General features: G+C 37.2%; 3 protein-coding genes across 3 annotated transcripts; 2 read left to right on the top strand and 1 right to left on the bottom strand.

Moving 5' to 3' along the window:
• The first annotated feature begins 1,448 nt into the window (after positions 1 to 1,448).
• LOC121998086 (peroxidase 25-like) lies at positions 1,449 to 2,798 on the top strand. Its single transcript, XM_042552837.1, has 4 exons — positions 1,449 to 1,712; positions 1,791 to 1,970; positions 2,041 to 2,203; positions 2,273 to 2,798. Exons 1-4 carry the CDS (start codon positions 1,470 to 1,472, stop codon positions 2,707 to 2,709), a joined length of 1,023 nt encoding a protein of 340 aa, XP_042408771.1. The 5' UTR covers positions 1,449 to 1,469; the 3' UTR covers positions 2,710 to 2,798.
• Positions 2,799 to 2,893: 95 nt separating this feature from the next.
• Positions 2,894 to 5,407, bottom strand: LOC121998085 (glucan endo-1,3-beta-glucosidase 14-like). Its single transcript, XM_042552836.1, has 3 exons — positions 5,072 to 5,407; positions 3,240 to 4,276; positions 2,894 to 3,166 (listed from the first exon to the last, which is right to left on the bottom strand). Exons 1-3 carry the CDS (start codon positions 5,271 to 5,273, stop codon positions 3,083 to 3,085), a joined length of 1,323 nt encoding a protein of 440 aa, XP_042408770.1. The 5' UTR covers positions 5,274 to 5,407; the 3' UTR covers positions 2,894 to 3,082.
• A 1,828-nt stretch (positions 5,408 to 7,235) lies between these two features.
• LOC121998084 (SPX domain-containing protein 1-like) lies at positions 7,236 to 11,387 on the top strand. Its single transcript, XM_042552835.1, has 3 exons — positions 7,236 to 7,657; positions 8,048 to 8,180; positions 10,724 to 11,387. The coding sequence occupies exons 1-3, from the start codon at positions 7,376 to 7,378 to the stop codon at positions 11,161 to 11,163; spliced, it is 855 nt and encodes a 284-aa protein (XP_042408769.1). The 5' UTR covers positions 7,236 to 7,375; the 3' UTR covers positions 11,164 to 11,387.
• Positions 11,388 to 21,390: the final 10,003 nt, after the last annotated feature.

Below are 21,390 nucleotides of genomic sequence, written 5' to 3'. Positions count from 1 at the left end.
GAGACAACGTTGCTTGCTTGGCAGCAGTCCTGGAGGCGTAGGGTCGGCTGCGAAGCTGGCGGTCGCAAGAGGCGGCCTGGACGCGAAAGAGATAGAGAGGAGAACGCTTGCAGCAGGAGAGACGACGAGCACGAGGTCCCTGCGATGAAGAAGGAAACCAACATAGCAGCTCACTCTCCCTATGCGTGCGGCTTTGGCGGCGTCGGCCGGCGAGAGGAGAAGGAGAGAGGAATGGTGGGCTATGGGAGGAAGGCAACGCCGAAGGTAGAGTGGTCGGCGACGGGCGCGCGATGTGCGTGTGGCGTGGGCGGTCCGGTGAGCGGCGAAGGCGACGAGAGTGTCCCCTCTCCCAATGCGCACAGCCTTGGCTCGTCGGAGTGTGCTGCTGTCGAGAGGAGTTGTCGGTGATGGCAGCGGCATCCTCCCCCCTCCTGCTTGTGGCGACCCTGGCGTCCAGTGTTCAGAGGAGAGGGGAAAGGCGAGGTCCCGTGAGGAGCCGACGACGACGGTGTGCCCTCACGCAGAAGAGAGCCCCCTGAGTTCGTGATGGCGGCATCCCCCTCGTTACTGTTTGCGTCGGCTACACAAAAATGAACCTCCCTCCCGAACTGTGTCCCTCTCCTCCTCCTAATCCCTAAACAGTAAAAAGACACAAATACCTCTCATTTTTTTTATAATTTTTTCTTTACCCTTAACCTATATCCACATCAATATCGATTCACTAGGAATTAATTTTTATCCTATTATAATAAATCTGTCACCTTTCAATTGAAGATCGTATGAGACAAAATAGATTACAATGATTATCATAAAAAATGATTACACTCATTCACTCGTTCTCTATATCTCTTATAATTTATCCTCAATTATATAAGTTTATAATTGACTCGTTCTCTATATCTCTTATAATTTATCCTCAATTATATAAGTTTATAATTGGCGGTCAGGTTGGCTGACAAGTTGGGGGAATTTCTTTTCCTAAAAATATCAGTCCGCCCTTAGCCCTAAACCCTTCGCCCTTCGCCCTTCGCCCTTCGCCCTAAAAAATTGTGATAATGCACAATGACTCCGTAACCTGAAAGTACTCTGTAGTATGTAGACCCCAAAGCACAAACTAGTTGTGGATTTAGCCCAAGATCCACTTGCTAAAGTATCCACCACTCAGAATGTCTTTCTCTCGTGGTCATCCCATTAACACCACCAAAGAGCCGATGGAATCCATCCACTTAATAGTAATCTATTAAATACCAGACTGTGTATATTTTTTAGTGAACTATAATTGCACTTGTCAATGTGAAAGCGCCGAAGCCTGCCTTTAACATTTATACATGTGATATAAGTGTTAAAAAGAGTATAAATGCGATTTTTTTATTTTTTTAGAAGAAACTTTTCTCAAAAGAAATGAATCCATTTTCTCAGTATAAATACAGAGGCTTTGTATGTATCAAAAGGTAAGCAAGAAGACATACATGCGTATCGAGCTCAGGGACACATCGTTAATGGCTGGTTTGGTGACATTAACCTCTGTAATCATAGTTCTTATGATATCGTTCGCTGAGGCCCAAGGAGGCGGCTTGCAGAAGGACTTCTACTCCTCCACTTGCCCCAAAACAGAGAAAATTGTCCGCTCCGCCGTCGCGAAGTACTTCGCCAACGACTCCACCATTGCACCGGCCTTGCTCCGCCTCCACTTCCACGACTGCTTCGTCCAGGTTCATCTTTAACTTGCATCGCTTCCATTTCATGATCTTCCGTTTCTGAATCCATTAACGTCGTCGGCGTCGTTGCAGGGTTGCGATGGCTCTGTTTTGATCTCGGGCTCGTCGGCGGAGAGGACTGCAATTGCGAACTTGGGCCTCAGGGGCTTCGAAGTCATCGACGACGCCAAGTCGCAGCTGGAGGCCACGTGTCCCGGGATCGTCTCATGCGCGGACATCCTCGCTTTGGCTGCGCGGGATGCTGTCGACTTGGTCGGTTGGATGATTAATTAATTAATTAATTATCGATCAAATTTAATAATTGATTGATTAAATGGAACAGAGTGATGGGCCGAGATGGACGGTGGCGTTGGGGAGAAGAGACGGCCGAGTTTCGTCAGCTTCCGATGTCGCCAGCCTTCCGTCGCCGTTGGAGTCTGTCACCGTTCAGAGGCAAAAGTTCGCCGACAAAGGCTTGTCGGATCATGATCTCGTAACTTTAGTCGGTGCGCGAGCTTTTAGATTCATGATAACGTTTACGAGATTGTGGTCTTGATAAAATTTGCTGTGATCAGGAGGGCACACGATTGGGCAAACGGACTGTGCTTTCTTCCGGTACCGGCTTTATAATTTCACGGCGACCGGGAATGCGGACCCGAGCTTGAGCCAGGCGTCGCTGTCGAAGTTCCGAGAGCTGTGCCCGGAGGACGGCGACCCGTCAGTGCGGGTGGCGCTGGACCAGGGGAGCGCCGGCAGGTTCAGCGCCGGCAGGTTCGACGCCAGCTTCTTCCGGAACGTAAAGGAGGGGAACGGGGTGCTGGAGTCGGACCAGCGGCTGTGGGAGGACGCGGCGACGAAGGACACGGTGGCGAAGTACGCCGGAAACGTCCGCGGCCTCTTCGGGCTCAGGTTCGACTACGAGTTCGGCAAGGCCATGAACAAGTTGGGCGCCGTCGACGTCAAGACGGGAACGGACGGGGAGATCAGGAAGACTTGCTCCCAGTTTAATTAATTGAGGCTTAATGTCGAATTCAGTAGGAAATAATTTCCCAGTAACAATAATTAATTAATGAGATCACTGGGAAGTGAAGGATTTGATAATAACAAATCTCACTCAGAATTAAAAATATAAATATGTTAAAAATTCATATACAAATGTTCTAAAAATATTATAATTGGCATATATGATAACAGAAGTACAACTATGTACGGCCAAGAACAAGGAAAGCTGCACATTTTTTATTAGAATAATTCTTATCATATATATGAATAAAACAATTAATGCGTACATGAAGATAACTGAAAAGCAGTTGGGAGAACATTTCGCTCTGTTCCAGTTGATGCATTCTTCGTGATCGACCAAGAAATTTGTCCTCCTTCTCAAGTTAAATTGTGAAAGCCAGAATGAGTGCTACAGATAATGTGAGAAGAATGGAGAATGGTGCAGACCAACTTTGTCTTCCGAGATCCTGTCAATTTGCCACATGAAATAGGAAATCAGGCAACTAAAAAACAAGAGATGCAAACAAAAAAAAAACGTACCTTCAAGGATAAGCGATGTGAAGACGCGCTTGAAGGCCTCAGACCAGTAAAGCCAATGTTGTATGCTATACTTCCATCAGCATTGAATAGCCCAAAATGCCTCTCAGAGCTTGGTCCAGGCTTTGAATCCTCGTTGAAAAGTGCAAACACATAAGCCTTGACCACCTTCTTTGGCCTGAGTGGAGTCCCTTTTTTCTTGAGAAGCCGTTTGCGCAAATTAAAGTTGTAAGTCCTTGCATTCTTCACAGTGGCTCCCACTTCCTTTTCATCGCCGGCAGAAGGCCAACCTGTCTCTGAAACCCGGACCTCCATATCAGGATAGCCTGCAGCTTCCAGAGCAGCATAAGTTGCATCTATCATAGCATCAAACAGGTTATCATAGTGCAAACCAGTCTTGTTATCACGCACTCCGTGATTCGGCTGGAAAAGAGCATACTTGATGTCGATATGCTCAGGATCACTTTGGTAAGCGAAAACTGGATATGTATTGATATAGAAGGGGCTATTGATCTGCGAAAAGAACTCCAGAATGGGCCTCATGTAAACTAGAACATCTTCTTTGAATGCACCATATGAGGGTGGGAAGGAATTGGCAAGCACGCCAAATGTATGCGGCGTCGAAATTTCAATTTTATCTTCTAATTGAAGAATCTTGAGAGCATTATACACATTCTTTATGGCACCAAAAAGAACTTCTTCCAGTTCCTGATCTCCACCTAAAACTTCATTGCCAACGGCAATCCCTTTGATGGGTGTATCAGGCAGAAATGCCTCCACATTTTCCTTTACCCAGCTCATAGCATGGTCTTCATATACACTAATATCACTTAGAAACCCGTTGGGAATATCCACAACTAACTCAAGCCCAGATCCTTTGAAAGCGTTGAGCACGCTGTGATCAGCATCGTAGATTCTCACATTCTTAATTCTTGCAGCTTTTAAAAGGGTGACAACACTTTCAGGTGGAGGAAGATTGTCAGCAATTCTTCCATAGTTTATGCCATAAGTTCCCGTAAAAGCTTCAACTTTTACAAGGCCTTCATAACAACAAAACAGATTCCTTAATAATAATATCATGACAGCTTTCAGTTAAACCTTGCAGTATATGCATTCTATTCTTATTATATCTCTACCATGAAGGGTTTCAAACTTCCAATTTCCTCCAAGAAACCAGAAGATGAACTACTATCTCAACAAAGATTATCGGATAAAATAGTATGCTTTTAACAAAGGATTAAGGGCCAAATGCAAAGTTAGTTTATAACAAGGTTGAGAGGATTATTTTCTCTTGCAACATCATTAGTAGACCCCTTCTGCGATAGAGTATTGCATGTAGATTTTTCTTTTCATTAGAATGAATTCAATGATTTGGAACCAATCAACCTAGATTAATTAAAATCTGACCTTAAGTGTTTTTCTTAATGTTACTTTAATCAGTTAATTCATATAAACTATGACCTTCTTAATGTGAATGAAAACTTTTTAAGTGTTTTCTTATTCTAACCGGATTAATTAGAATTATAAAAAAGTGAGTTCTAATTCTCAAATTTTTAATCCAAAGTAACAGTGTAGAATAAAACCTGATAAAACCAAACATCCTAAGCAGGTCAATTCCACTGAACATAATTGTGGTAGCAAAATATTGCCTAAGCATAAGAAACCTTAGTTCATTTCAGACAATTAATCTGTAATCTGTCCATATTACAAGGAGGGATTCAAAAGCTATAACTCCATGGAAAATGGAGTATCATGGATCAAGATACGATTTTGCGCCTAAACTACTATTCCAATCAGTGTAAAGTAGCACAAGAGGGATGGGACTCAATTCATACCTTGAGGAGCGAGGGCGAGGAAGGCAAGGGAGCAGATGAGGAGACGCAGCGCAGGGGGCATCCTTTTCTTCTTCTTCCGAGGCAGCGGAGGAGGAGGAGGAAATCGGCCAGATGAGGATTGCGGGCGTTTGGGAGGAACAGAAGAATGCCATAGGGAACAGGAATACAAGGAAGTAGAGTTGATTGCTTTGAGTTGGGGCATGCCATGGACGAGATTCTTCTCCTTCTCTGCCTTCCGAATTGCGCTCGGCACGATACCTCCAGCGGAAGGAAAGCAAAGCACCAAAACATCAAGAACAGCAGCGGCAGCGCCGAGGGTGAATTTTGTTTATTGTAGTAATTTGTTTTTTTTGGTGTGAATTTTGTTTCATGTCTATCATATTTATTTTTTTTTAAAAAAAATTTATACAAAATTGTAGAAAATGAGGTAGTTATTGTTATAATTGGCTATTCTTTAAATTAGAATATTATTTATTTTGTATTTTTAATTATTTTTTAATCATTTATATCAATTTTAATTCCTTTTTTGTAAGATTTTCTCCAATTATCGGAATATTCATGGAAGATTCTTCTGGTTATGGAATATTCCAATAGATTCGGATTTTTATGTATAGCTTATTAACAAATAAATGAAGTCCATTTCTTTTGGACGAATATGCCATTTCAATGCTTTATATTTATCTTTTTTTTTTTTTTAAAAAAGCGGGATATTAAATAATTGCATTCACAAATTAAAATTTTAATTTCTATGGATTTTGTCAATGTCATTTATCAAAGTATTCATCCATTTTTATTGATAGAAGTCAATGGAAAATTATTGGTTTTTAATATATTAAAAATTAATAAAATATAAAAATATAAATTATATTAAAAATTAATAAACTAATTTGATATTTACACTCTTAAGTTGGACTTCAAGTGTTGCAAGTTCATCGATCACGAATTTAAATTAAGCTAAGTCAATCAAATCGATCAAATTTGCTGACTTAGCTATATTAAGAAAGATTTTACATGACCGTGCGCCGCATATGGTCGGAATGAAAATTTTATTTAATTGAATTAATAATTACCAATAATACAAGTAATTTAGCTAAGTACTATATAATAAGTGTTAAATCAATTTTCTAAGTTGGGTTGCTACTTAGTTTGTATTTTTTAAATTTTAATTTTTTTAAAGTATTTTAATTATTCGAGATTATTAAGGGAAAAGAAGGAATATGCACGGAAGATTCTTCCGGTTCCTGTGTGATTACGGAATATTCCAATAGATTCGGATTTGAATGCCTTGTCAGAGTAAATGGAGCCTATCTCGTAATTTACGGCTTACGACTTACGAGTGGCGAAGGATTTGTTTTATTATTATTTTGTGCATTTTATTTTTCGATTATTCTGTTACTAATTTTTTTTTTATCTATTCTAAATTTGAAATATAGTAGTTATAAATTATATTTATAGTATTATTTTGTGACTTTGACCAAGTCAACTAATTATTCTTGGACGAATATGCCATTAGGATGCTTCCTCAATTTTCTTTTTATTTTGCAAATTTGGTCATTGGGAAATTAAATAACGCCACTCGCTACAAATAAATCATGTCAACTTCATAAATTAATTATGTGTGGTGGCAAGAAGTGTCTCTGACAGCCACAAAGAGAATACATCATGAAAATTATTCTGGTTTAATCGAACTAACCTTTCTAAATAGGAGAGATAATTTGAAATAATATTTACACCTATATCCATAAATTAATTATGGAACCTCTTCTTATATTCTTATATTTCTAGATATTGAAGTTTATAGACCTTTGATAGAGGTTGAAATTGAAATTATAAAGGGCGAAGTAAACAATTTTAATTAATTTTAAAGGGCAAAATTAACCTTTTTATTTTATTTTATTTTATAAATATATAATATATATATATATATATATTTAAGACACTTCCAAGAAGGCGCCGAGCCGCCCGCGCCGCGCTGAGGTGAGTCGCTGTCGTGGTCTGGCAGCGAAAGAGGCGTGGAAGAATAAGCGAGTATTTTTTTAGTTTTAAAAGAAAATTCCTTTTCTTTTCTTTTTCTGGTAAAGGGCAATGTTGGAATAAATTTTCTCACTCTTCTCCGAATCCGCCGCATCTTATCTCTCACTTGGTTCGATTATTTCCTTTTGTTTGATATGATCTAATTGTGACTTCCTTTCTTTTTTTTAAGATTATTTTTCCTGAAATAAAATAAGAATTTGAAGGATGGTCGCCTAATGAAGGAAGAGAAGAGGAAGTTCGGGAAGGTCTGAAGCAGATCGAGATTTGGCGATGAAGTTCGGGAAGAGCCTCAGCAGTCAGGTAGAGGACGCGCTGCCGGAGTGGAAGGACAAGTTCCTCTCCTACAAGCACCTCAAGAAGCGCCTCAAGCTGGTCCACTCCGCCGCGTCGCCGCCGGCGAAGCGCCCCCGCGTCGACGAGGCCGATGCGGATTCGGCGGAATCGGTGATGACTCGGGAGGAGGAGGATTTCATTAGCCTCCTCGAGGCCGAACTCGACAAGTTCAATGCCTTCTTCCTCGAGAAGGAAGAGGAGTACATCATTCGCCAGAAGGTCCCTTATTACTTTATTTTGATTTTTTTTTCCCCTCATTCTTCTTCTCATGTAGGAAACAGGTCATCTTTTAGATGAACTTTTGATCCTGTGGAAAAGAGTCATCTTTGGCCTCTTCCCAGGCATCTGATTAAAGATTTCCTGCTCTTCTAGTAGTAATTTCTGTTATCTCATCCCTTGATTGTTCTCTGCTTGGTCCCCTCAATTGATTGTTCTGTATTACAACAAGCCATCAGGTGGTTAATTAGGTCACCCTTCTTTTCTTCCTTTTTCCATGTTCCTATTTCTGTTCCCTAATGGTGAGGTGTGGTCTGACTTTTCACCTAATTTCTATTTGATTGACCATTGATGCGTTAGTATGTGAATTGTTACAGTGACTTGTACCTGCAGGAGTTGCAGGATCGTGTAAAGGCGGCAATTGTGGAAGATTCAAAAGAGGAGTTGATGAGGGTGAGGAAGGAAATTGTGGACTTTCATGGGGAGATGGTCCTCCTTGAGAATTACAGTGCACTTAATTACACTGGTATGCACTATATAACTTCATTTATGCAGTACCTATTAACTGTGCAGTCTCAATCCAAGGTCCATTTATTTCCCTTATGCTATATTAACTTTGAAGTGTGTTGTTGTTCTTCTGGACGATTCAGTTGTTGGAAATTGACTATATTTAGGGTAACAGCTAGTATGTTTGGCTTTAGTTCAAGAAATTATACCATATTCCAGGCTTAAGTTCAAACATGTATCGGTTGATGCTGACTGTTGAATGCGGAAATCCTATACTGGATTCTATTTTGGCATAAAGAAATTATGTTCATCTGCAGCACAATTTATATGGATTTACAACATGCAAGTCAAACTCAAAAAATTAGCTTTGGCCACTAGTTTTTTATATCGTGTAACGACATTGAAGTTCTAACCTGAAATCTCAGTTGTCTGTATACTATATTTTCATGCTTAATTACAAAATTGTTTCCTATACTCAAAAGATAGTTCTTGATGAAATCTCTATGTGGTAAACTCAGTTATTTTGGGGCAATTTCCTTCTAGAATATCCAACAACCATATCAACAATAACTTGGTCATTTTTGCAAATATTGTCATTGAGGCATGCAACTAAGGCTGATATAGTGGTTGCTGGAGTTACTTCTGAATTCAGAAATTATACTTGACATCGAACCTCCGAGACTACATTACATTTGCATAGACAGATCTAGCAATGCATGGATTTGCAAGTGCTGCATCCTAGGCATGCTTATGGCATACAAGATGTTCATGGAGTCAAATTTAATATTTTAAAGCCCAATCAATAAGGCAGAAGGAAAATTGGTACTTACAAGGATGAGTGACTCAATATATCCACCAGTTTCAAATTTTATTCTCCTGGTGAGAGGAGTAACAATAATTTCTTGCATTGTAGCATTTGTTCAGCAAGCTTATTTTTATTTTTATTATACTATTTTTGTCATGTGAATACATGCATTCTCAATGAGTATCATATTCATAGTTATATGTCTCTCAGTTAGGATAATTCATTTTTAATTTCAGCTGAATTAATCTAATCAAGGGTATCGGATGTTCTGTACTAAGATTAGATCTTGTAAGGTGAAATGTTGACATTTTATTAGACATAGACGTGAAAACTGAGACCATTGATATGGTTCTCAAAGATCTGATATTGGACGGTTCTAATTGACAATAAAAAAATCCATTCTGCAAGATTTTTTTTGACATTTTGGGTATTCTTGCTAGGTTTTGCTACCATCATAGAATGAATGAGTTGACCACGTGTTCATATACCAATTCTATAACGCATTAAAAACTGTATTTATGAATAGTTCATGTTCCTGTACGTGCCATATTATTTTTCATAACAATTGATGTACCATCATTCTCATGTTATTAATCATTACTTCCATTATAGATAAATGCAATAGTAGTATCTCTTCAAAATGTCAGTTATCTGATCACTTCAAATTTTTTCTGGTAGCCCTTACAAAGGATGACATGAGATAATAATTCAAAATATCTTCTATTTGTGGTTCACACTTCAAATTACCAACTTGGATTTTAGTTATTTATGTTATTTTTAGAATAATTGATGTTAGTGAGAGCAAATCATACTAAATCAAAAAAAAAAAAATGTATGATCGTAGATTGTAAAGGTTGTCAGTTTAGATTTGCCCACTTGTTATTTTCAAGGACGCCTAAAAATACTTGAGAAACAGTTTATTCTTACATTATTTTGTTTATTAGAAGCTTTAGAAGCCTCTTTGATTCTTTCTTGAATTTTGTTTCTTTCTTGGACATTTGAGATTGGATATCAAGGAGTTTGCTCACTCCTGAAACGTAGTTACATTCATTTGTCCTCTTCTTAATTAATTTGCTCTGTATTAGATCTTTGTTTTCCCCTCTCAAAATTTTGATAACTTGATTTTAACATGAGATTGGAGTTTCACACTTTGGTATTCTCTTCCACTTCTTTATGACATTATGTTATTTATCAAAAAATATACTGATTTTACGGAAAGGTGAATCCTTTTACTTAGCTTGGTAAGTACAACCATACCACTGAAATGAAAGTATCAGTAGTGAATACTTCTATCTTTGAATGCAGTATCTAGGTGAATAATAGACTTCCTAAAGAACATTCATAAGGAGCAAGGATGATTTTCTCAAAATAAGATGGTGTTTTCTGGTTTTCTTAAACAGTGCCATTATGTATTTTAATTTTGCTTTTTTTTGCAATTAAGAAATATCTTTTTACCCACGATATAATGACAAACAGAACTTTCTTTCCTCTTGAAAATTAAGTTCTTCTTTGTCCATTTTAAATTAACCCTATGAGACCCCCTCTAGATTTTTCTTCTAACTTTCCTGGATTGGCTTTCTCTAAAAGAACAGAAAACATACAGAAGGTTCCCCTTGGAAAATGCATAATAAATTTTTACTTTGCAGCTGTGTAGTTAACAATATCTTGTAACTATCTAATATCAGTTTTTCTCCTTTCTTATAATTTCATGGCCTCCTTTAACACCTTGAGGCTTTATCTTGTTGATTGTCTATCAGGGCTTGTAAAGATACTCAAGAAATATGATAAGAGAACTGGGGCACTTATGCGGCTTCCCTTCATCCAAAAGGTGCTGCAGCAGCCTTTCTTCACCACTGATCTGCTCTACAAGCTTGTCAAAGAGTGTGAGTCTATGCTGGATCGCATCTTCCCCAAGAACGAGCAATTTGTGTCGGTCAACGACACCGGGAGAGAACCAAGAGAAGATAATCCCTCAATACCCGGGTCATCATTTGTCGGCAGCAAGGTTCCAGAGTTGGAGGAGATTGAGTACATGGAGAGCCTATACATGAAGAGCACTGTCGCTGCATTGAGATCTCTGAAAGAGATCAGAAGTGGAAGTTCCACAGTGAGTGTTTTCTCATTGCCCCCCTTGCAGAACACTGGATTGGATGAGACGTGCAAAAACATTCCTGTGGTAAAACAAGCAGCAAAGTAGCATCTGGGTGCTCTGTTCTTGGAGTCGCTCCCTGTTTCTTATAAGCTAATATGCAATAGTTTACAGAGTTCTGAATACTTGTGCAACAATGCAGTGACTATGTGCCTTGACAATGGTTTATCCTTAAATGGTCTGTTTAGTCTACCTTGTTTGCTGCCTGTGGTCTCTTGAATATTAAACTCTATTCGTGAAATAAATTTCCATTTTCTTTTTCTTTTTCTCTACATGGAATTCCTTTTTTTTTTCTTTTCATTTTCTTTAATTTTAACTTTTAAGACACACAAGCTTCTTGAATAAAACAAGGACAGAGAGAGAGACGTCTCTTCTATTGCACACATGGAAGACGAGGTGCTTGTTTAGCGCCTCCTCGGGTTGCTCGGTTGCTTCCTCTTGCTGGGCTTGGCGAAGATCACGCAGAGAACGCACCCGCCCACCCCCGGCGACGGCGGGGTTCTCGGACAGCGAAATGGGTCCCCGCATACGGACGGCCGGTTGCTTCCTGCCGTCATGGTCACGCTCTCGGCATCGCCGGTAGGAGTCGGCAGTCCCGCTGGACGTTCCGACGCTTAGTGATCGGCGGAGCTCAACTTCCCCTGTCGCCGAGGTCTCCCCCCACTGCACCCCGGAGGAGCCTGACCTCCTGAACGTTTGCACAGATCGCTGAAGCTCCGCCATCTCTCTTTATCGCTGTTTGGCTGATCTGAAGTGGAAGGAGAAAGAGGAAGTGCCACTCTTTTAAATGACATGGATTGCGTCGTCAAAAGTCAAAACCTCGAGTTCATCGGTTGATTCAGTCACTTACTAAGCGAAAGTCAACTTACGATCGGAATCTATCATCTTCGTCATGAGATCGTCTGAGTGCCATTAAAAATTCAAATTTTACTTTCAAACTATCAGACTTAATAATTGCAGCGTATTCATTGACTCTTTCATTCAATAGGCTTTGACTAATTTATATCGAAGGTGCAATGGAACCGAGTGTAGAATTGTCGAAACATTAATTATAATCACTAAAATTAAATTAGATTAGGTTGCCGAATTGACTGGTCAAAGTGAAAGTTAGAAAGTCAACCAAAGTTGATTTGACAGGTGAAAGTAACACTGCAGACATGCCAAGAACGAAGAGACGAGTTCATCCGAAAAAAAGAAAAAGAACGAAGAGACAAATATCTCGTTGGTTCTTTGTTCAAGCAATGGTGTCTACTCCAAGAACGACAACGGATGCTTCAATGATGCATGTGTCGTTGCGAAGAAATCCTCTAGATGGATCTTGCACATCGTTCCAGCTTAAGAACTCGCGCCATCCCCAACTGGAACTCTTTGAGGAGAACAATCGTTTCCCTACAAAAATAAATAAGAAACACACAATCAGATGATTGCTTGATCTAGTTGAAGTGTAGCCAGGGAGCGCAATCAAATTAATGTCAAAACCTGTAATCTTCAGGTGCTTGGCATTGTGTACATCCAACAAGCAAAAGCTATACTCCACATAGACACTTGTCTTGGAAGCAAGACTAGCAGCATTGTCCATGCTCAAGAAAACACCAAGGAAGTCTTTGTTTGTGGCTAAGTTTGGATCTATCCAGATAGACCTAGACATGTCGAAAATCAAACAAAAAAATATATTTATTTCTTAAATCATATATGCTCGAAGCTTACTTAAGCAAAATGATTCAATTAAGAACAAGTAACGGAATACCAGTTATAGCCTCCTACAGCAAAAACTTGAGAAAATAGTCTGTTCTTTGATTTGGAAACATCCTTGATAACCCAAGTATATATACGAGGAGTTGTGTCTTTGTTTAGGGACATGGATTCACTAATTCCTTCTTTGTCTAATTTGCATTCCTCCAAGACGTCAGCTCCAAAGACGCAACAATCGTTGACAAGTAGACCAGATTTTGAACTGTCGAACTGGTTCAATGTAACCTTACAACAAAATCCATGGGATTTGCTATGGAAATACTCTTCGCCTACATAAAAAACAACAAATGAAGATAATAACATGATAATTAAGTAATTAACTACACCAACAAGTCCCGGTAAGAGCAACTTCCTTTTATTATGATCAGTTATTCTGGAACTTCAAATGTTTGGTCACCTTCCTTTTGCATGTGCTCCGCATGTAGTTGATCATATATGAAGAGCTTGTAGATTGCTTTGATCACTGAGTTTTTTTGAATCTGCATCATCATGTGAGAGATAAAGACACACATATTTCTCACCATCATTTGGAAGGGATAAATTTTTCTCTTAAAATTATCGGTCCATGGAATATATTTTTTTTTCATCCCTTTAAACTTATCCGATTCCATTTTTAGTGATTTTAGAGAATTTTTTTGCCTTGTCGCCTTTTTTTCCGTACCTCCAAATGAACAGAGGGTAAAAGTCTTTGCTTAAGCTATGTTTAATTTGGAAGGGCGGGAAATTCCTTTCCTTCCTCGATGCACGCTTCCAATTAAACAGAGGATTAATAATAGGAGATCTCCCTATTGACGAGAGTTGCTTTTGCCATGTGTCTTTGGTTGGTTTGCCTTGCGCCTTGGGCAGTGGGATACTATCATAGTTTGACCCTTAAATGATAGATTAAGGATTTAAAATTTTTAAAAAAATTCCTTAATAGTTAAGGGTAGCGGACAGGAATGACACAAGAAGAAAAAAATTTCAGGAGATTAAATTATACAGATATTTTTTTTATGAATAAATAAAAATATTTAATAATTAAAATTTTACATCAATTATCGCTTAATATATGATGTTGTAGAAATTATATATATGAAATCTGAAATCTAATTGACAATGAAATTAAGCTCAAGTCTATTCATTTCTAGTATGTTGATCCCTTCAAGGCTCCAATTTTTGCATAATATAAGTTGTTGTAGAAATTGCAGCCAAATAAACATGAATATCACTCATATAAATCATAATATGCATGAAATTCTCATGATAGATAGTGTAGAACAGAGAAAAAAAATAGGTTCAGAATTTTAAGGAATCAACGATGAATAAAGAACATTTTAATAGTAAATGTTTTTGCCAATACAGAAGCAATAAGAAATAGTTGTACATCTCATTTTGCAACCCACTTGATGACTAACAACATGAAACACTCTCTATGCAAAAGCTATTAGCCTATTAAGTTAATCACAACCAAATGATCTTGTTGAATACTTACGATTCTCATTTAAACCATATAATAGACTGCAATACTAATACTTACAATATGTGATTGAAATGATATTGTTAGAGTTTACCAAGAGTCCAAGAGACTAGAATTCGAGAGCCTTTCCCTTGTCCCACTTAATACTCGACCGAGTCTTCATAACATGATAAATTAACATTGAGAACATTTGAACTAACTTGTAAGAAAAAAAAAAACTAGAAGTTTAGGAAAGATTAGTCTACCTTTCTTCCATAGGTGAGCTTCATTTCTGGGTTGGCACAGAAGTCTGCGACGGTCGACGAGTCGGTACAAGAGGAGATAATTAGATTCTACGAGACTGCATTTGTTGAAAATATTGTAATATTTACTCATTTTCAATTGTAGAAAAAAACATCCTTTTTAATGTATACAACGAGACTGTCATTCATCCATTCATCCTCATTTTATTGTGTAAATCAGTCTTCACAGTTTTCATTGCAGAAAAAACTCGTTCAACCGAAGCAGTTGTAACTGATAAAACTAATGTCAACTCTATCATACGATAAACCAATGGGAACACCAAATATTTTTCAGTCTCAACCAATTTCTGAGTAAGAATGCCCAAGTCATTAATTGAAGAAAAGTATGGATCATCCCGCAGATTATAAAAGCAACTCATAAGTTGTTGTTCCAAAAATAAATAATCAATATCACAGAAGTCCTCGGGATAAAAATCAGCAAGATGGATGAGTTTGTGAACATCAAATTGAGAGAAAGAATTCCTTGGATGAAGACATGATATGCAACCAAACAATTTCGTACTGATTTCTGAAAAACGATTATTCATCTCTTATATAATTAAATCAACAACCTAATATTCAAATTTTCAACTATGATAATATTAATAATCAATGTAATCTCTTTAACAAAAAAATAGATTTTTAAAAATAATACCTGACAAAAAATCTCCACACGATAATGATGAAAATTGGTGATGAGTTGCCCTCTACGCCTGCCATGGGCACGAGTTAGCATGTTGTCCTCCATATCAAGTATTGGAATCATATTTAATTCACAAAATATGTTAACTTGTTCCAAAATTATTTGCATGTTGGAGTGTATATTAAAAGCCTAGCTTTTGTATAAATATTTATAAGAATCACATTGGCCAAGTGTCTACATTTATATATACCAAATGTAGATGTTCAATTAATTTATATTGTAGATAACATAATGTGTGGTATCACGCATAGAAGATTGTGTTATCGGTTCTTTATAAATTATAAACAGTAGCTCACGACTAAGATGGAAAGGAACAAACCATTATATTGAAATAGTCATAGTGTAACTAGACATTAGTTTATCTTGACTAATAAATTACACTAGTACACTTTAAATGTATTGAGCAGGACCATTTAAAGAAAGTTCTTTTTATACTGATTTAATAAAAGAACTAGACCTTAGTTATTATGGAAGTGTGTGCTCTTAATCCTAATATAATAATAAGCACATATATTTAATATTTATTTCTTTGACTTATTAAAGGGTGAGATTTAGTTCGATAAATCAAAATGTCCGATAAGTTGGGAAATGATGTTACTTATAGTGTGACTTGTTGATTATAGAAGGAAACTATGTCCTAGTAATCTAGGATGATAATGTCCCCAAGAGAAGCTCATAAAGATTGTCATGTTAAACCCTGCAGGTGGACTTAGTCCGACATGACGATAAGGTTGAGTGGTACTACTCTTGGACTAAGATATTAATTAATTGAGTTGTCGGTAACTCACTTAATTAGTGGGCATTCGACATCTTAAACACAGGGAGATTAACACACTCATAATAAGAAGGAGCCCAAAAATATAATTTGGGATTGGTGCGGTAGTTCAATAATAATTCTTTAGTGGTATGAATTATTATTGATGAAGTTAAGTTGTGTGTTCGGGGCGAACACGGGAAGCTTAATTTCATCGGGAGACCAAAACCAATTCCTTCTCTCGGTCCCTATCGTAGCCTCTTGTATTTAGAGATTTATACCCACCACATACCCACCTTCTTACCCATCCTAATGGGGCCGGCCAAGCTAGCTTGGAACCCAAGCTAGGGCCGGCCAAGACTAAGTGGATGAGCCAAGTTGGTGGCCGGCCAAAGCTGGGTCTCAAGCTTAGGTGGCAGGCCACTAGAATATTAAAAAAGATTTTTATTAAAATTATTTCTTATGTGGATATCATGATTTTAAAAGAGAGTTTAAAATTTAAATCTTTCCTTTTATAGCTTTTACAAAAGATTAAGAAAAGATTTGAAATCTTTCCTTATTTGTAGATTGAAAGGAGATTTTAATTTTTAGAAAACTTTCCTTTTTAACCATGATCATAATTTAAAAGAGAGTTTTAAAAATTAAATATTCTCTTTTATTAGTTTCTACAAAAGATTAAGAAAAGATTTGATATCTTTCCTTATTTGTAGATTGAAAAGAGATTTTAATTTTTAGAGATAACTTTCCTTTTTGAAAATTATCCACATGTTTAAAAGAAAGATTTTAATTTATAAAATTTCTTTTTTTATAATCCACTATGAAGGGAAAAATTATTGGAGAAATTTTTTATAAATTTCCGGAAACAAATTAGGAAGTTTTAATTTTTGTTTTAATTAAAACTCTCCTTGTTTTGGGGAAATAAGTGACCGGCCATTGAAATTGAAAAAGGAATTGATTTTAAATCAATTAAAATTTCTTTTTCATGGCAAAGGAATTAAGGAAGTTTTTATTAAAATTTCCTTATTTGCCAAGACCAAGGAATATAAAAGAGGGGGTAGAGGTGCCTTCATGGCGAACGACTCTATTCTTTTCTTCCTCTCTTTTCTTCTTTGGTGTGGCCGGCCCTAGGGTCTCCTCTTCTCCTTCTTTTCTCTTCCTCCTTTGTGGCCGGCGGCATCAACTTAAGGGAAGTCCATGGTGGTCGGTTCTAGCTATGAGAAGAAGGAGAGAAAGAAAGCTTCGTTTCTAGCATCCCTTGGAGCTTGGTGGTGGTGGTCGGACCTTTACTTCTCATGGAGAATTAATGGTGGCCGAATTTTGCTTGGAGAAGAAGGAGCTTGGTGGTTCTCGTCTCGGAAGATCGTTGCCCACACAACCTCCGAGATAAAAAGAGGAATACGGTAGAAGATCAAGAGGTCATTAAAGTTTACAAAGGAATGTATAATTAGTAATTAATTTCCGCATCATACTAGTTGTATTTCTTTTGTATGAATTCCAAACACAAGAGGCATTAGATCTAGTTTTTCGAATTAGTTTGTCGAGTTTATGTTTTCTTCTTTTTCGAATTTATGTTTCGATTGTTCTTTTTGGTTAACCTAGAGTTATTTAAGGAAATTAAATATTAGCTTTCCTTAAAAGGATTTGTCTAGGCGGTGATGGTTGCTCCCATATCCAAGAAGGCCATGTGACTCGCCATGCAGTCTTGGAAGCCAATTTTGAAAATTAATATTTAATAAAATTAATAACATAGGTGGATTTGAATCAATAGTGTTAAGTTCCGCTTACGATTCAAATCTAAACCATTAAGAACAGATAAGTTAAATTTGGAATCAATGATGTTAAGTTTCGTCTGTGATTCCTAATTTAACTTCTAAAGAACACAATAGGTTATTTAAGGAAAGGTTCGATACTTGTACAAAATTTTTTGTACAGTGGAACCGGTACATTTTCCTAGGACTAACCAACAATTGGTATCAGAGCTAGGGTTTGCCTCTGTGTGTTTGGTTTTCAAATAGGTTATGCACATGTCATACATAATTTAGGCAGGATGATAGTAGGATGTGCTAACTTTGTGGTTGCAGGCTCCAACTATTATGGCTTATAGATGTTGTGTGTGATTGGACCCTTGGACATGCCAAGGGCATTATTTTTGTGTGTGCATGATTGTATGTAACTAATATAGCAAGAGATATATTAGCCCTAGGTTTTAGAATTTTATTTTCGATCTAGATTTCATGTACATTCCCTCGAGGAATATAGGATCGACACATGTAAAATTCTATTTTTGTCGCGGATTGGATGCTTGCGAGGCGTGGTACTTTTGGAGAACCAGAGGCGCAGCGGAATAAGAAGCAAGATGGATGCGATGATTCGACCCAATGGCGGTGGCTAAAGATGGCAGCAGCTAGGGTTGGAGCACATGGAGGACAGTGATAGAAAAAGGCCATAATAGTTGGAAAATAATTTCCAAATTTATTGCTTTTTATTTACTGTATATGTGTGCATGTGTGTGATAGCTAGGTTAAAATTCCTCACCATAAATAACTAAGTGGGAGAGGGATTAGTTTATGAATCACATGGTCTCCATTACTGGTTTGTAAGTGATGCAACAAGCTTGCGCGTTGGCTCTGAGTGCCTTCCTCCATATCGGATGAGTTTGTTTGCGGATCACTAGATCAAACTTCCATTTAGGATGACTATAGGAAATTAATTAAGAGCGTGTGATCTTTCCCATCGGAAGGGGCACAATCTTATTAATGGACTTAGTGTCAAGTAATGGTATATACTTAGGCACGTCTAATAGTATCCTCCCCATCGGAGTTACTGCTATTATTTGTGTGACCAAAGGAAAACCAACTATTAATTTGTCAAAAAAGATAAGTTGACAAGATAATAAAATTAAAACCCCCTCTTACAAATGTCGAGTTTTTGTATACGTCCACACTATCGTGGCATACAAAATTCATGATGTATGAGGTAATTTTATTTGTCAGGATGACAAGGAAATAAAATTAATGGGAAAAATCCCTTTTACAAATGTTTGGTTTTGTATACGTCCATACTATCGTGGCATACAAAATTCATGGTGTTTGAGGTAATTTTATTTATCATAAAGATTTATTGACAAGATAATTAATGGGTAAAACCCTCCTCTTACAAATGTTCAATCTTGTATACGTCCACACTATCGTGGCATGCAAAATTCTCGGTGTTTGAGGTGTTGGTGAATTTAAATAATATTGTTTGAGAAATCAATGTTATTTTAAATTTAAAGTTTTGACCAAAATATTTGATCAAAGATAGACCAACTATTAATTTTATTTGTCATGAAGTTAGAATGACGAGATAATAAAATTAATAGACAAAATCTCTTTTTGTATATGTCCACACTATCGTGACATACAAAATTCATGAGGATTTTAAAATGTTGGTCTTGACCAAATATTTGTTGTGATTCTTAGGATTTCAAATGTTAGTCAATCCCCTAGTTGTTATACTATAGAATAGACTTAGTAGTTTCAATTGTAATGATTGGAAAACTTAGACATTAAGGTAGACTGTCCTCACAGAACTGAGAACAATAACGGTGTATTTTATTAGTTGTTGAAACATATTTAGTGGTGTTATCTACCAGTACCTGGTGTGTAGATACAGGAACCACTGATTATGTCTGAAATTCATTGCAGGGGTTCCAGGAAATCCAACAACTATATAAATCACCGTCCACATGGGCACTGCTGTAAAAGTAGTAGCTGCTGCAGTGGGAGATGTTTTTCCTTTGATAGGAATAAAATATGGATTATTAGAAATTGTCTTTATGTACTAAGTTTAGAAAGAACCTGATTTTAGTTTCTAAACTATTAAAGAATAGATATTCTGTCTATTTTGATAAGCAAACTTGTTATCAAGAAAAATAGGGAAGTTATCTGTTCTGGTACGTTAGTTGACAATTTATAATCCAATAACTCCCACGATGCAATAAATGGAAATTAATAACACATTTTCTAACTTTAATAAGAGAAAGTAACCTTCAGAAATGAACCAATCATATTTTTGGCATCTAAGGCTAGGTTATATTAACTTGAGTAGGATTTAAAGGATAATAACCAATGAACTCTTGGGTTTATTGGTAGTGGAAATCTTTCCAACCTGCGAGTCTTACTTGGAAGGAAAAATAACCAAGAAGCTTTTAAGTCTAAGGGGTATGGAGCCAAAGATATGTTGGAATTGGTTCATTTTGATTCGTGTAGACTTTTGACTATCCAGACAAGATGTTGTTCCAAATATTTCGTCTCTTTTATAGACGACTATTCGAGATAAGGATACATTTACTTGACGCGCCACAAGTCTAAGTGCTTTGATTAGATCAAAGAGTAACTAGACTGATGTGGAGTAACATCAAAGTAAAAGTATCAAGTCACTACGGTGAAATCGTAGTAACGAGTACCTCTTAGGAGAGTTTAGGAGTCACTTATCAGAAGTCAAGATTTAATCCCAACTAACTGCACCTGGTACACCCCAACAGAATGGTGTAGTAGAAAGAAGGTATAAGACTCTTATAGAATAATTAGATTAATGATGAGTTATTCAGAAAATTACCAAATTCATTCTAAGGATATACATTGGAAACGGAATTGAACATAGTACCTTCTAAGTCAGAACTCTCTACTCCCACAGAATTACAGAATAGGCGTAAGCCTACTCTGAAGCATATTCAGATTTGGGTAGTCTAGCACGTGAGAGACACTGATAAGTTGGACATGAGTTCACTTGTTTGTGAGTTATCCTAGAAAAATGAAAAGAGGTTTATAGTCCTTAAAATCGGAAGGTCATTATTGACACCAATACCCGATTTTAGAAAAGGACTATACTATGAACCACAAGCTCATGAGTAAAAAATTGTTCTTAAGGAAATTAAAGGACACGTCTAATCTAGTACCAACTGTACAAGATGAAATATCACAAGAAACTGCAACACGTATCACAAATGATACACAAAGTGCCTCGTCATAGTGGGAGGGTTGTTAGGCAACCTAAAAGATTCATGTTTTGGGAGAGTCTTTGGACTTGATCACTGGTGAACATGAACCTGATTCCCAGACATATAACGAAGCGCTCCAAGATAAAGATACAATATCTTTGTAAAGAGCAATGAATACAGAATTAGAATATATGTATTCTAATAAAATCTGGGAGCTTATAGAACCACCAAATGGTGTAAAAGCTATTTGGTATAAATAGGTCTACAATAGGAAAAGAGGGATACACAGGAAGGTGGAAACTTTCAAAGCAAGGCTTGTTGAAAAAGGAAACTTTTTTGCCGGTAGCC

Source organism: Zingiber officinale, chromosome 6A (genome assembly GCF_018446385.1).
Source record: "Zingiber officinale cultivar Zhangliang chromosome 6A, Zo_v1.1, whole genome shotgun sequence".
In the NCBI taxonomy this organism is placed as follows: Eukaryota; Viridiplantae; Streptophyta; class Magnoliopsida; order Zingiberales; family Zingiberaceae; genus Zingiber; species Zingiber officinale.
The sequence above is the reverse complement of the archived record's forward strand: the minus strand, read 5'-3'. Positions and strand labels throughout refer to the sequence as shown.

Excerpts from the sequence above, each read along its gene's own strand:
- LOC121998084 (XM_042552835.1), top strand. The coding sequence starts at position 7,376 with ATGAAGTTCGGGAAGAGCCTCAGCAGTCAGGTAGAGGACGCGCTGCCG. Across the intron at positions 7,658-8,047 it reads AGTACATCATTCGCCAGAAG|GAGTTGCAGGATCGTGTAAA; the intron begins GTCCCTTATTAC and ends TTGTACCTGCAG. Across the intron at positions 8,181-10,723 it reads CAGTGCACTTAATTACACTG|GGCTTGTAAAGATACTCAAG; the intron begins GTATGCACTATA and ends ATTGTCTATCAG.
- LOC121998085 (XM_042552836.1), bottom strand. The coding sequence starts at position 5,273 with ATGCCCCAACTCAAAGCAATCAACTCTACTTCCTTGTATTCCTGTTCC. Across the intron at positions 4,277-5,071 it reads CCTCGCCCTCGCTCCTCAAG|GCCTTGTAAAAGTTGAAGCT; the intron begins GTATGAATTGAG and ends GTTGTTATGAAG. Across the intron at positions 3,167-3,239 it reads CACATCGCTTATCCTTGAAG|GATCTCGGAAGACAAAGTTG; the intron begins GTACGTTTTTTT and ends GCAAATTGACAG.
- LOC121998086 (XM_042552837.1), top strand. The coding sequence starts at position 1,470 with ATGCGTATCGAGCTCAGGGACACATCGTTAATGGCTGGTTTGGTGACA. Across the intron at positions 1,713-1,790 it reads TCCACGACTGCTTCGTCCAG|GGTTGCGATGGCTCTGTTTT; the intron begins GTTCATCTTTAA and ends GCGTCGTTGCAG. Across the intron at positions 1,971-2,040 it reads CGCGGGATGCTGTCGACTTG|AGTGATGGGCCGAGATGGAC; the intron begins GTCGGTTGGATG and ends TAAATGGAACAG.